Source organism: Ammospiza caudacuta, chromosome 33 (assembly GCF_027887145.1).
Source record: "Ammospiza caudacuta isolate bAmmCau1 chromosome 33, bAmmCau1.pri, whole genome shotgun sequence".
In the NCBI taxonomy this organism is placed as follows: domain Eukaryota; kingdom Metazoa; phylum Chordata; class Aves; order Passeriformes; family Passerellidae; genus Ammospiza; species Ammospiza caudacuta.
The window spans coordinates 3,920,898-3,934,096 of record NC_080625.1 but is presented as its reverse complement, the minus strand read 5'-3'; the positions used below and the strand labels follow the sequence as shown (position 1 = coordinate 3,934,096).

The 13,199-nt window shown below is 49.0% G+C and overlaps 1 protein-coding gene across 4 annotated transcripts; it reads left to right on the top strand.

Annotated features, from left to right (window-relative positions):
• Nucleotides 1–379: 379 nt before the first annotated feature.
• On the top strand, nucleotides 380–13,199 carry LOC131570267 (zinc finger protein 239-like). 4 transcript variants are annotated; one of them, XR_009275859.1, is made up of 6 exons: nucleotides 380–470; nucleotides 5,048–5,120; nucleotides 5,318–6,314; nucleotides 7,851–8,765; nucleotides 10,982–11,127; nucleotides 13,091–13,199. XR_009275859.1 is itself a non-coding variant. In XM_058822628.1 (4 exons), the coding sequence occupies exons 3-4, from the start codon at nucleotides 5,332–5,334 to the stop codon at nucleotides 7,912–7,914; spliced, it is 1,047 nt and encodes a 348-aa protein (XP_058678611.1). In that variant the 5' UTR covers nucleotides 380–470; nucleotides 5,048–5,120; nucleotides 5,318–5,331; the 3' UTR covers nucleotides 7,915–9,450. The 4 variants fall into 4 exon arrangements, 2 of the variants coding, with proteins under 2 accessions (XP_058678611.1, XP_058678612.1); XR_009275860.1 differs by lacking the exon at nucleotides 13,091–13,199 and having other exon boundaries at nucleotides 10,982–11,165; XM_058822628.1 differs by lacking the exons at nucleotides 10,982–11,127; nucleotides 13,091–13,199 and having other exon boundaries at nucleotides 7,851–9,450.

Here is a 13,199-nt window from a genome sequence, read left to right as displayed (position 1 = left end):
GGGGATACTCCTTTGAGATACATCCTGAGAGATTAAAATCACAATAGTGTATAGAATTGTGATGTAATAATTTGGAATAGAAATTGCTGATGAGTAAAAATCGGAAATAGAAACTGTTGAAAAAAAAAATGATGGGGACCCCTATAAATACCTGTAACCATCAATTATCGGTGTACAGTTGGAGGGAAAACTTCCCCCACTGTACCCGGCGCTGTATCGCTCATACTTTACCATATTAAACAATAAATTGATTGCTGCTTGAATACTGGCCTACTCAAGCTTCTTATTCATAACATGGAGGAGGGAGCGGCCTCCGGGCCCTGCCGCTTCCATTCCCGCGGGGCGGGGCTGTCCGCAACCATTTCCTCTGCTCGCCGCGGGGCTCCGGGGCCTGCAGGCAACGCCGCGGCTCAGGGAGGTCCCGGCGGAGCCCAGCGGGTGCCAGGGCCCTTCCGGTGACCCCGGTGCCGGTGAGTTTCCCCCGGCCGCAAACGGGACCGGCGGGGCGGCGGCTGAGGGCGGCTGAGGCGGCGCGGGGGCTGCCGGCAGCGCTGCGGGCGCTCTGTGGGACGCGGCGGTGGCTCCGCTCCCCGCGCTCCGCTCCCCGCTCCCCGCGCTCCGCGCCCCGCTCCCCGCTCCCGCTCCCCGCTCCCCGCTCACCGCTCCCCGCTCCCCGCTCACCGCTCCCCGCTCACCGCTCCCGCTCCCCGCTCCCCGCGCTCCGCTCCCCGCGCTCCGCTCCCCGCGCTCCGCTCCCCGCTCCGCGCCCCGCTCCCGCTCCCGCTCCCCGCTCCCCGCTCCCGCTCCCCGCTCCCCGCGCCCCGCTCCCCGCGCTCCGCTCCCCGCTCCCCGCGCTCCGCTCCCCGCGCCCCGCTCCCCGCGCTCCGCGCTCCGGCAGGCCTCAGCAGGCCTCAGCAGGCCTCAGTGCAGCGCCAGGGAGGTGATGAGGGGGAAACGCGGGCTGGGTGGGTCGGGGTGGGTGAGTGTGTGTGGAATTAACCCACCATGTCAGAGGTTTATGTCCAAAAAGTAGACAGAGGGGTCTTGTAACTTTATTCGAGTAAAGGGTGAGGCCATGGGGCATTTCCCGTGGGGTCTCTCAGATGGTTGGAGGATGCAGCCTCTCTTTTATCTTAAAATCCCTGCTGCATCACCCTCTTCCTTTTTCCCACGGCCAAGGTAATCAGAAGGTACAGAGTTACTGAATCGCCTGCTCTATGCACCCCCTCCCAATATGCACCCCCCTTTCATTATATAAAAGAAAGAAAAACCTACTCATTATTTGACTAAGTCTTTGTTCTCATGCTCTAGGTTCAGGAATTTAATAGGGCCTTGGCTGAGCAACAGTCTGTGTTGATCAGTAACATTCTCTAGAGCTAATAGCTTCTTTTGTTACTTCCCCATCTCTGAGTGCATGGCCCTATCCCCAAGCAGATTCACACTGTCTGTTTGCAAAGACACATTCATCTTATTTGTTTCAATCCCTCCTCTTTTATTTTCTTAGTAATTGCCTTTACAAACTTTAAATACCATTGATTTAATCTTTTCTTCCTGGGTCTTCTTTGACCCAATGACATAATTCTGTCCTTGAGTTGTTCAATTTTCCACAAACTCCTCCTTTTTATGCTAATAGATAATATAATACTATCTGATGTAGATAATATAATACTATCTGATGTTGAAATGTTCCATTTCTCATCTGACTGGGTTTCATTCCATCTGCCTCAGTATTTGCAACAATCATAAGGAGGGCAGTTGGGGGTCCAACAGACTAAACCCAAAGGTAAGGTTTATTCACAAATGCTTTTTCCTGCATTTGTGAATAAACGCCCGTCCTTTTTAGGCAATAAATACCTCTTTCAGAGCAGTGAAGCTGCCATGGACTTCCTTCCTCATCCCAAAATCCCGTTCCATTATGGACCTCACTCGAGGTGCTGACCCACCATTTAAGTGCGGCTTGGCTGGCCACCCATGGCCAGCTTTCAGGTGCTCATGCCCCTCCTGACCCAACAATTGCTAAGGTTAAGAACTTCTGCTGCTTCTTCTCCTAAGGCTGCAAATTGATTCTCCCACCTCTGGCCCAACCCTGACTGACAATATAAACTATTAAGGAAAATATTCTAATAGTGTAATCTAATTATTTAGTCAAATTCTCACATTGTCTTCCCCACCACCTGTGGCAACCGAAGGCACAGAAACAATTTAAGAAAGAAAACAGCGACAATAAGGATTGTCCTGCCAGTGGCTGGAGCTGGCAGAGGAGGGTGGCCAGGATTGCAGAGGATTCCCGGCGAGGATCTGTGGGCAGGCGCAGGGGCTTGGCCCGCTGTGGAGCCCTGGCTGCTGCTGCGTTGCCTTCAGGGCAGGCTCAGGGGCGGCCTCGCATCCTCCTGCTGCGGGCGGGAAGTGCAAATCTCCGGGGCTCCAGAGCCCTTGAGGCCAGGCTGAGGGGTCCCCCCGTGTTGAGCTGTGCTGGCGGCTGTTTCTGGCCTCAGGGACACTTGGCATGGGCCCCTTGGCCACCAGTGGTGCTGCTTTGCACTCCTTGGGCAGGAGCCGATGTCCTGGCTGGGTGTTGGCAGCAGCAAAGTGCCAGGGCAGGCTCTGTGCCAGCCCAGCTTCCTGTGGGAGAGATTTCACAAGAGACAGGATTCTGGCCACAGACTGCCTTAAATGCACATCCCTCGTCTCCACCCTGCTCTAGGTGGAGAATTACCAGGGTAAGGAATTCCAGACATCAGTTCCAAGGGCGATAATTGAATATCTGCCCTGAGTCTGTCTCTTCTTCTTGCCAGAGCCAATGGCAAAAGCCGTACCCATGGCGTCTTGGTTTCTGTTTCTAGCTTCAAAAGGTGTTTCTTTATTTCTTCACTCGTTTTTTTTCTACCTGACCTGAGCTCTGGGGGTGCCAGGAGGGATGGAGGTTCCATTGTATTCCTAAACCAGTCCTAACCCCTTGGAGAGTTTTACCTGTAAAATTAGTTCCTCTGTCTGAGTCTATTGCATCCATGATCCCATATCTTCAAATTATTTGTTCCAAAAATACTTATGTAACTGATCCTGTAGTTGCTGAAGCACTTGGAAATGCTTCTGGCCACCCTGTTAGCTGACATGCAGTTACCAGAAGATATTTAAGCCTTCCCACTTGGGGCAGTCTGGTAAAATCCATCTGCCAACTTTGGAAGGGACATAGGACAAGGCCCAAGGCCTCCCTCCTCTGGCAAGTTTCTTTTTAACTTGCTGTTGTGAGAAACAACTGCTCACTTTGAAAATTTAAAAGGTTTATTAAACCTTGGCAAAAATACAACAAAAGGACTGCATAAGGAAAAATTCGCAGCACTGGGAAGTACCCTCATGGATATCATGTGGCCAGTTCATTTTCAAGCTGGATGCTCAGTGTTTTATACCCCTGGCCCCTCCCAAAGTCTGTCAGTCAGCTCTTCTGTGCCATTTCTTGGTGGAGATGCTTTCTTGTAAGGGGATTGGAGGTCAGGTGTTGCCATGCCCACCCCCTGAGCACCAAGCTTCCGTTCCAACTGTCCCGTGCAAGGCGGGTGTGCACACCTTCTTTCTGCTTGTCTTAGACAGCAATACAGAGGGGGAAAGGATCTATGGGGAGAACAGAGGACATCTAAACTAGAATAACATAACTATACATCACTATAGCTTTTCTTAATATACACACAATAGTCATCCCTTAATTGTGAGAGCCAATCATCTCATTATCTACCTATAGCAGTGTCTAGCAGATGGTTTTTTGTCTCATATAGTTTTTGGGGTCCCTTGTTTTGTTTTTGTCTGGGATGGTTGCTGCTCCGGGAGTATTGCAATGAGTGGGAGCCAGGTTGGGGTTTGCAGAGAGAGTCTGGGGCAGGGTGTGGGGCAGCTCCTTTCCTTCCAGCCAGCTGTTGGAGTGGCCACACTGCTGGTGTTTCTGACCGGGGATCCTGCTGCTTCCGTGGGTTCTGTCTGTTTCTTTTTGTTTCTTTTCCTTTGGTGCTGTGACTGGGCTTGCTGGCTTGCTTCTCTGCTGCTTGGGAGCCCAGAGCCGGTGCGTGCCGTGCCCCGAGTGGGAGCGCCCCGTTCCCCACCAGGGGCTGCCTCCTCTGCACAAATCCAGAGCCCAGGACCAGGCACTGCCGTGAGGAACGCAGGGAGCGATTCCCTGTGGGCCCCACTGACAGACTGTGACCCAACACCTGGACACCCCCAGCCTCGGGCAGGGCCCTGGGGTTTCTGCTGCCTCTCGCCTGCTGCCCCGGGTGAGCCTGCCCTGCCATTGCAGCTTGCTGCTCCTGAAGTTGTGCCTGTAGCTGCTATCCATGGGGAGCACTGGGACCAGCTGCCCTGGGGGGTTTGTAAAGGAAATCCCTTTTCCATCCATTAATTTCAAAATTATAATAATTATGAGGAAAGGTGGTCATATTCTCCATTCCTAGGTTCCAGCCTTCCTCGGCCAACACGTCTTTCAAACCTTGGTGTTAGCACAAATCAAGCAACCTTTAGGAGCCTGTTTTGCCATACCAAAAATACCCAAGGACATCTTGAGGAAGGCTTCTGCCAATCCTCAGGAACTCCAAGGGCTCCCTGCATGGAGCTGTTTCAATATTTGTAAGGCCAGAGGCTTTGCTATCCGGCCCTGGCAGCCCGGTGGAGTGGTGGAGCCTGGAGATGAGCAGGGTCCAGGAGATGAAAGGGTCACTGAGAGAGGGGTGAGCCTTGAGTGCCTACAGTGGGGGGAGCCTGGGACCCCTGGGAGCCAAAGCAGAATTAAGGGAGAAGGGACTTGTGGGACCTGCAAAACCCTCCAGGCATCCCAAAGCAGGACCCCAGAGGGGGAGAATCCACAGGACCCCCAGCAGCCCCAAGAAGGGGGGCCTCAGAACCTCAGAGTGAGGAGATTAGAAAGGGAAAGGCTTGTTTGGGATTCACTCTTGATTATTGGAGGTTTTACAGACATCAGACACCTGGTGACTTCTAGAGATGGACTTGGGCAGGAGGAACACCCAACCCAAGGCACTCACACCTTGTTTACCCCCCAAACCAGGATTTCTCCTTCTCAAAGCTTGGTCAGATGGAGAAGGAGGCTGCAAGGAAGATGGCCCGGGACACTGAGGCAGGTGAGGAGGAACTCAGTGCCCCTTTCCCCCTCTCTGCTGCTCCATCTCCCAGCTCAGCACGGCCCCGGCTGCAGCACAGCCCCGGTGCTGGTGCTGTCCTGCCAGGGAGTATCTCTGGAGATACTTTGGGAGTATCTCTTGCCCCTTCCCTCTGGCACAGAGGCAAATCCCATCCTCTCCTTGTCCTTCTCCCCCAGAATAGGAGCGGAGGATGGAGAGCAGGGAGGACAAATCCCCGCAGCAGGACCTTGTGGAAGAGGCCGTTTTGAGCGATTCCATAGTGCAGGAATCCAACGGGAAGGAAAAGCCCCAGAGATCCCGCACGAGGAGGGGCTGCAAACCCAGCCCTGGCGTCTGTGAGGAGGAAAGACCTGCCCTGTGCCAGGAGTGTGGACAGAGCTTCAGCCAGAGCTCAGACATGGTGGTCACTGAGCACCATCGAAGCAGGGAGAAGTCATACAAGTGTGGGGAATGTGAGAGGAGCTTCAGCCACATCTCCAACCTGAAGAAACACCAGAGGATCCACACTGGGGAGAAGCCCTACAAGTGTAGGGAATGTGGGAAGAGCTTCAGCCGTAGCAACAACCTGGCCCGTCATGAGAATACTCATGATAATGAAAGGCCTTGCAAGCGCTCTGAACGTGGGAAGAGCTTTAGAGAGACATCCAGACTAAACCAGCACAAGATAAATTGCTCTGGGGAACAGCCCTATGTGTGTGAGGAATGTGGGAAGAACTTCAGCCGGAAATCCAACCTGGTCCGCCACAAGAGGATCCACACTGAGGAGAGGCCCCACAAATGTCCCAAATGTGGGAAGAGCTTCAGCCAGAGCACCCACTTGGATGTCCACCAGTGCATTGACACCAGGGAGCAGCCCAACAACTGTGAGAAATGTGGGAAGAGCTTCAGGAAGATTCACAACCACCTGTGTGTGGAAATCAGGATATGTGACAGCTACAAGTGCTGGACATGTGAGAAGAGCTTCAACAAGAGGTTCCACCTCATAGTCCACATGCGCACCCACACTGGGCAGCAGCCCTACAGGTGTGAGCAGTGTGGGAAGAGCTTCAGAGATCGCTCCAACCTGAACCACCACCGGCGGACCCACACTGGGGCACGGCCCTACCTGTGTGAGCAGTGTGGGAAGAGCTTCCCCAGGGGCTCCCACTTGTCCCAGCACCGACAGAGGCACTGGTAAGGAAAGCTCCGCAAATGCCCTGACTGCAGGGATCTTGGGACATCCCACATTTTGGAAGTGGTTTTGGGGCACTCCCCAGCTCTTGGGGGGTTCCTGAGAGCAGCTCCATGGAGCCCCATTGCCAGGGTGGTTGTCTTGGGCACGAGCTCAGAGCTGTAGCCAGAGTCTGTAGCCTCGGTGTTGGAGAGCAGAGAAATGATGAACAGTCCCAGACATCTCCAGTGTGAATTGGGAGGTCAGAGCAAGTTCTGTGTAGGTGGGGTGGCTGCTGCCCCACCCCAGCCACTGCAGCCTCTGGCCCAGCCCCAAAGTGGCTGCCAGGCCCGTGGCACCCCAAAAACCCCACATGTGAGAGGGACCAGAGCAGGTAAAGGCCATGACACAGGTGTGACACTGACACATCCCATATCAGCTGAGATGACTCTAGATCTAAAGCCATGGCTGTGGATATTTCTTTCCTTTTTCTCTCTCTTGCTCTGTCTCTCCCTCTCACTCCTTTCCTGACTTCTCAAAATCTGGATAACTTGAAGTTGGACAGGTTAGTTTGCTGAGTCAGTGCTTTGTGAAGTGCCTTACCATAATTCCAGGTTTAATATAAGTTATAAGCTAAATTAAACACTTCCCCTCTGTAAATTGTTAAGTCTTAATTTGGGTTAAATACTGTTAATTGCTGTTCCTTTGCTAAATTGTTATGTTTAAGATATAAGTTAAGGTTAAGTTAAATTTGAGTGTTTGAGTGCTGTTAAGCCTTTAGGCCATATTCCCTTTATCCTTCCCCCCACTGTCCTTTTGTCAGATGCACCTAAACACACATGGACAGTTCTTGGTCCATTTCTGGTTTGATTGCCTGGATTTTGTTTTGCTTTGTTGTTGCTTTGTTTCCTTGCTGTGCCTGAAGTCTCCAGTCACAGGCAGAGTGACTCTTGCCAAGGAACTTTGTCGTGCCTCACCACCTGTGCTTCTAATTGGTGATTTTTGTCAAATATGCTAATTTGCTAAACTTATAAACTATTTACCCCATGGTGGGGTGGGCATTTTGTGGACATCTTCCATATTTGCCCCTTGGAGGCCTCTAATAAAGACCAGCCTTTATATTGCCTCCTGAACTGATATTATCTCCAAAGGGTGTTATTTCATTTCTAAGGCTTTTAAGGCATCAGTTTTTCTGGCATCTCAGATGGGACTGGACCCAGCAGCCTCCCTCTGGGCCAGAAACATATGGCAAGGAACTCTTTCCTGCTGAAGACTTTTAAGAATTTCCGTGCAGTGACGTGAGGGGTGAGGAACCATGGTCCCAGGACCCCACAGGAGGTAACATAAAGGCAGCTCTTTTTGTTGTGTAGCGTGAAATTGTGCATTTGTGTGTTTTCAGGAAAATCAAGGCTCTTAGAAACCAAATTGTAATATTTTACAGGATCCCACCTGTTTCATAAGGTTTGTTAGGCCACTTGTTCTGTCCCAGCGGGGTGAGGGAATTTACTTATGGGGTTGTTTCTCAAGGGTTTTTTTTTCCCTCTCATCACTTTTTCTAGCTCTTCTACAGCCACGGTGGGCGAAGGCAGAGGCCGAATCCAAAGGCTGATGTCACCTTTGTAGCTGAAAGCTGAGACCTTCTTTCAACCTTTAAAGTATGAATTAGGAAAACACTGGGTGATGCATCACTCACCCTATTTGCCAAATGCTTCTAAGAAGGATCTGTTGGAATTTTGCAAAGTGTGGAGAATAACAGATAGTTGAGGATGGTTTACTGAATTAAATTTTAAAAATACCTCCTGCATCCCTGTGAATAAGAAAGGCCAAGGACTGAGCCAAGGAAAGAATGTAAAAATATGGACTGATTCTGAATATGCATTTAATGTTTTCGGTGAGGTCATCTGGAAAGAGAGAGGACTGGCAACTGTTCAAGGGCTGGAGTTGAACACACTGAACAGACCCATCCACTGCTACAGAGTATTAAGGAGTCTGGAGAAGCAGCCTTTATACATTGCAAGATTCATCAAAATGGGGAAGCAACTCTTGAGTTAGAGAATCTTTTTGTTGATAAAATAGTAAAAGAAGCAAGAAAAAGGATCTTAACAGTGGTGCTACAGAAGGAAATGACAAGGTTTGCCCCAAAATGTGATCAACAGAGCCATCAGTTTTCTGGCACAAAGGTTGAAATCAAGGAAAGTGAATGGACTGTTACAGCAGAGGGACAGACTGTAGTCCCACCTCAGCGAGAACATAAAAACACTTGCAGGGGAACAAGAAACCTTTTGAAACATTAAGAAAGCAGTAACAGAAAGGGAAAAAAAACTGATATTGTACAATCTAACAAATGTGAAATCTTCTCTGGAACCCACCCAAACATGAGCAAAAGAGTTGTGTTAGAAATATCAGAGCCAGGGTGTTCTCCTGGACATTGTTGGCAAATAAATTCTACTGAGTTACACCCAAAAAGGATGCAGGTATGTATTAGGGGTAGGTGATACCTTTAGTGGATGGTCTGAGGCTTACCCCTGTTGCACCAACACAACAAAAGGAAGTGGTGGATATTTTACTAAATCATATAATTCCAGTGTTTGGGGTTCCTTTGGAGTTGGTCCCCCTGTGATTGGAGATGTTAGTCAAATGTTGGGAATTGTTTGGGATCTTTAAATTCCCTACACACCTGTGACTGGAACCCTCAAAGCACAGATATATATAAAATTTGTTGGAAACATCCATGACATAAGTTCAGGTTTTACCCAGAGCCTTACTGAGAATCCACATACAACCAAAGTGTTGCAGTAAGGTAGAAAAACTATTTTAAAAGGCCTCATAAAATCAGGCCTGCTCTGTTAGATCAGTGACCTTGTCAAGCTAGCACTTTGCAAGTTCCCATGTGAAAGCAATCCTGGTGTGAAGAGCTCATTAACATAACAATTTATTCCTGGGTGAAAAACAACTAGTGCCCGCATAAACATTAAATCTATCCCATGAGAACCAGAAGAGAAAATATGTAAACAATTTTATAGAGAGATTTGATGGACAAGTAAAGTATCTCTTACTAACCAATAAAGTAATTGGCAAGAAAGCTACTAACCCAATTGGAATCACACACACAAGGTATGTAAAACTGTATAAAAACGAGTTACTTGAATAAAGAATAAGCTTTTTCACCATGAAGAAAATAAAGTCTCATGTGATTTATTCCGATACCAAAGCAAAAAGACAACGTAAGTCCTAATGAAACATCACATGGCAGGCCATATCAAATTGTATATATTATATATGTTATATATATAATTTACATAAATATATAATTATGTATGTATATTCACAGGAGGAATTCATATATGAGGGGAAAAATTAACTTACAGAGGGATTTAATTGTTTGAAGTTCCTCTTTGCAGAAGCTCCAGAGATTTGTCATATTATCTGGGGAAATCTCTGCTGAAACAGCTGGAAAACAGAGACTGACACAAATCAGGATGATGTGGTTTAAATTGTTCTTTTTGTGCTTCTTATCTGCACAGTTGGTAACCATAACTCAAGTTTGGCCCCAAAATTTGCATGTAAATGGAGCCCAAAGTGTATCCAAAAGCTCTTCATAAGAACAACTTGTCAGGGTGATACTGGATATGTGAGAATCTGTCCTGGTAGGTTTGCCTGATAAAGATCAGGCCTGTGCTCTTGGGGCTGTAATTCCACACATTATATCTGATCACATCAAGGATTATTGGACACGCTGAAAGGCAAAACTTCAAACGCAATTTCAGCCTTACAAGAAGTCCATGATTTTTCTAGTATAGTTTTACCAAACAGGATACCTTTCAATTTCCTACTAGCCACAGAAATATTAATAATGTAGTTGTTATTATGTAGATCAGAGTGTAAGAATTCTTAAAGATTTGGTTGAAATTTGAAAGCAAATTCTACACCAGGTAGCTTTCAAAAGTCTTGTTGAACTTTGGATATATCTTCAGTGCACTCACTTCATGGTTACTGAAGTGGGCCTGAATAGAAAGTGTATAGTTGACATCTATTATATGATGCTGTGGTTAAATATGGAGCAAACTAGACAACATAGTCTCTAAAAAAGAGGAATTATGCAGAATTTCTGCCTTTTTTCTTTTATATAGTCTCTGCATTCTTTACTCATTTACAATAACAAACTACAGAGCTGTATTTGTAGCTCTGTAGTCTGTTATTGTAGCTTAGCTTCATTATTTCCCTACACAGAAGGACAAAACACATTTCAAAGCCTCTATCCTGTCTTGGTTCTCCTTAGAAACCAAGGTCAAAACCAGCTCTTGAGGACCAATTCTCATAAAGTACAGTCCCGTTGGAGGGTGTTCTGGGGTGACGTTATGATGCTTGTATCCCCCATCATGTGTTCTGTCTGTGCTGGGTGTTCTGTTCTGTGCCTTCAAGGCTGGCTGAAAGCAAAGGCGGGGAGAAGAAGCACAGAGTTTGTTATCAGCCTCACTCACTCCTCACTCCCTCCCTCACTCACTCACTCACTCACTCACTCACTCACTCCCTCACTCCCTCACTCCTCCACATTTGGCTAGACCGTTGATGTCTAGGCACAGACAGGGCAGAACAGCATGCTCCTTTTGCTTTTTACTTAGTTGGTTAGTTTAGCTAGCTAAGGCAGTCTGAGTTCTCCCTGGACTGTTTTTCTTTCCCTTTTTCTTAGAGCCATTTGAAGCTGCTCCAGAGCGGGACCTGGGGAATCACCCAGAGCTCAGACTCTGCAGCCTTTGCCAGCGCCAGAGGGACCGAGAACGGAGCGACCACCCAGCAGAGACACTTTCTGAATTTGTCATCTCTTCAGAGCAGCAAGTGAGTGTTGTCATCTGGTATTGTTCATTCTGTGAGCTGGGGAGTGCTTTACCTATTAAATAAACAGGTTTTTTCCACTTCTCTCTGAAGAAATTCGTCCTGAACTGATTGAAGAAGAGAGGCTGTGTAGGTTGGCTTTCTGGAGGGGCCCCTTTTGGAGGCTTTGTCCTAAACCAAGACCAGAGATGGGGAAGGCTTAGAAGACCATGGGGGGAATTGCATCACCACTTGCACTCCTAATTGGTGATTTTTGTCATCAATGCTAATCTGCGAAACTTGCAAAACTGTATTCACCCTTTGTGGTGGGTGTGGGCATTTTGTGGACATTTTTCATATCTACTCCTGGAGGCCTTCAATAAAGACCAGCTTTTATATTACCTCCTATACAAATACTATCTCCAAAAGGTGTTGCTTTATTTCTCGGTTCTTTAAGGCCTCACAGAGTGACATAATGACATCTTGGGGAACCGAGTGTCACCTGCAAGCACAACAGGGCCTCATGGAACCCAGGTGCCACTTGAATAGTGCCCGGGCACATGGAATTCAGTGTCCATTGTGACACAGCACAGCCACATGGAACTCAGCAGAACATTGTGACAGCATGGAATCTCATGGAACTAAAGCTGTGCTTTGACAAAGTGGGGCCTCCTGGGACACAGGTGCCACTGGGATGTTGCCAGTGCTGGTTTAACCCAGTGCCCACTGTGACACAGCGCAGCCTCATGGAGCTGTCTTGGGGATGGTTCATATCCCATAACCATTTTGAGGTTTCTTTGTTTGGTGTTCATAATGGTCACTGCCTCCCCTCCCCAGCTCTGAGAATATCGCAATGGGTGGAGGGGCAGCCTGGGATCCTGTGGGGGCTGGGCTGATCCAGAGGCTGCTCTTCCTTCAGGCTGGGGTGATCAGCTCAGCAGCCATGCAGCACAGTGCATCTCATTTGAGACACTGTTGCCCTGCAGTTTTGGCCTTTTGCTTTTTTCCTTGTTTTCTTTTTTCTCCTTTGGCACTGTGACTAGGGTTGCCAGCTTGCTTCTCTGCTGCTCTGCCACTTGGGAGCCCAGGGCTGGTGTGCTGGGAGCTGGGAGCACCCCTTCCCCTACCAGGCTGCTCCCTTTGCGTGGTGACCCAGCCTCAGGACCGGACATCACCAGTGAGCCATGCAAAGGAGAAATCTCCCACCCAGCCGCTGCTGTTTTCTGCCACTGCTTAATTAAGGCTTTTTTGCTACACTATAGTGCAACACCCTGCATCCATCAGGACAGCCCGCTGCTTCTGCTTCTGCCACCGCTCCAGGGTTAGTGCTACACTTTCATTCACCGCCCCCCGGGGATCTGCTCCCCTCTGTTCCAGCTGACACTCCGAGGTTCCTGCTGCCGTCCATTTGCCCAGCAGTGGCGCTGAGGCCGGCTGCTCGCCGTGGCTCTGGCGAAAGGAACCCCTTTCTCCCCGTGCCGCCCCCGCAGCCGCCATGGCCGGGGCAGAGGCCGCTGAGCTCGCACTGTTGCCCGATTGATAAATGACACAAAACTCGGATAAGTTTTGTGGGTGCTTTATTAAGGGCCCGGGGAACTGGGGGACTCACGTCCCAAAGTCCGAGCCCCCAAATTCACGTATGGGTGCTTCCCTTTTATACATGCGATTCACAACAAAGTCTCCAAGAAACAGTTCTCCGTTCCCCTTGCCTGGTCCCAGACCCCTTGTGATACATTCCTTGGTTCACAAACAAGATCATTAATCCTCTGCTTATCTTATTCTAAGAGCATTGTATGCTGCCTCCAGACAGGTTAGCATTCTTACTTTCCTGCACTAGTTTAATTATTTATTAAATCCCTAAGACTACCTGCTAGGTTACACACAAAACCCAACACACTTTTCAACGGCTACAAAACTACTTTTTAACAAACCAGTTCACACACAACTCACTATAATATTTTGCTAAATTTCATTTCTTTTCCAACAGCCCCACAGCGCCCCCTGCAGCCGCGGAACGGGCATCGCCCCGCCCTGCCTGCCTGCCGGGGAGCCGCCAGCGCCCCTGCTGGCTGTGCCCGGAACTGCACCCATGGCGA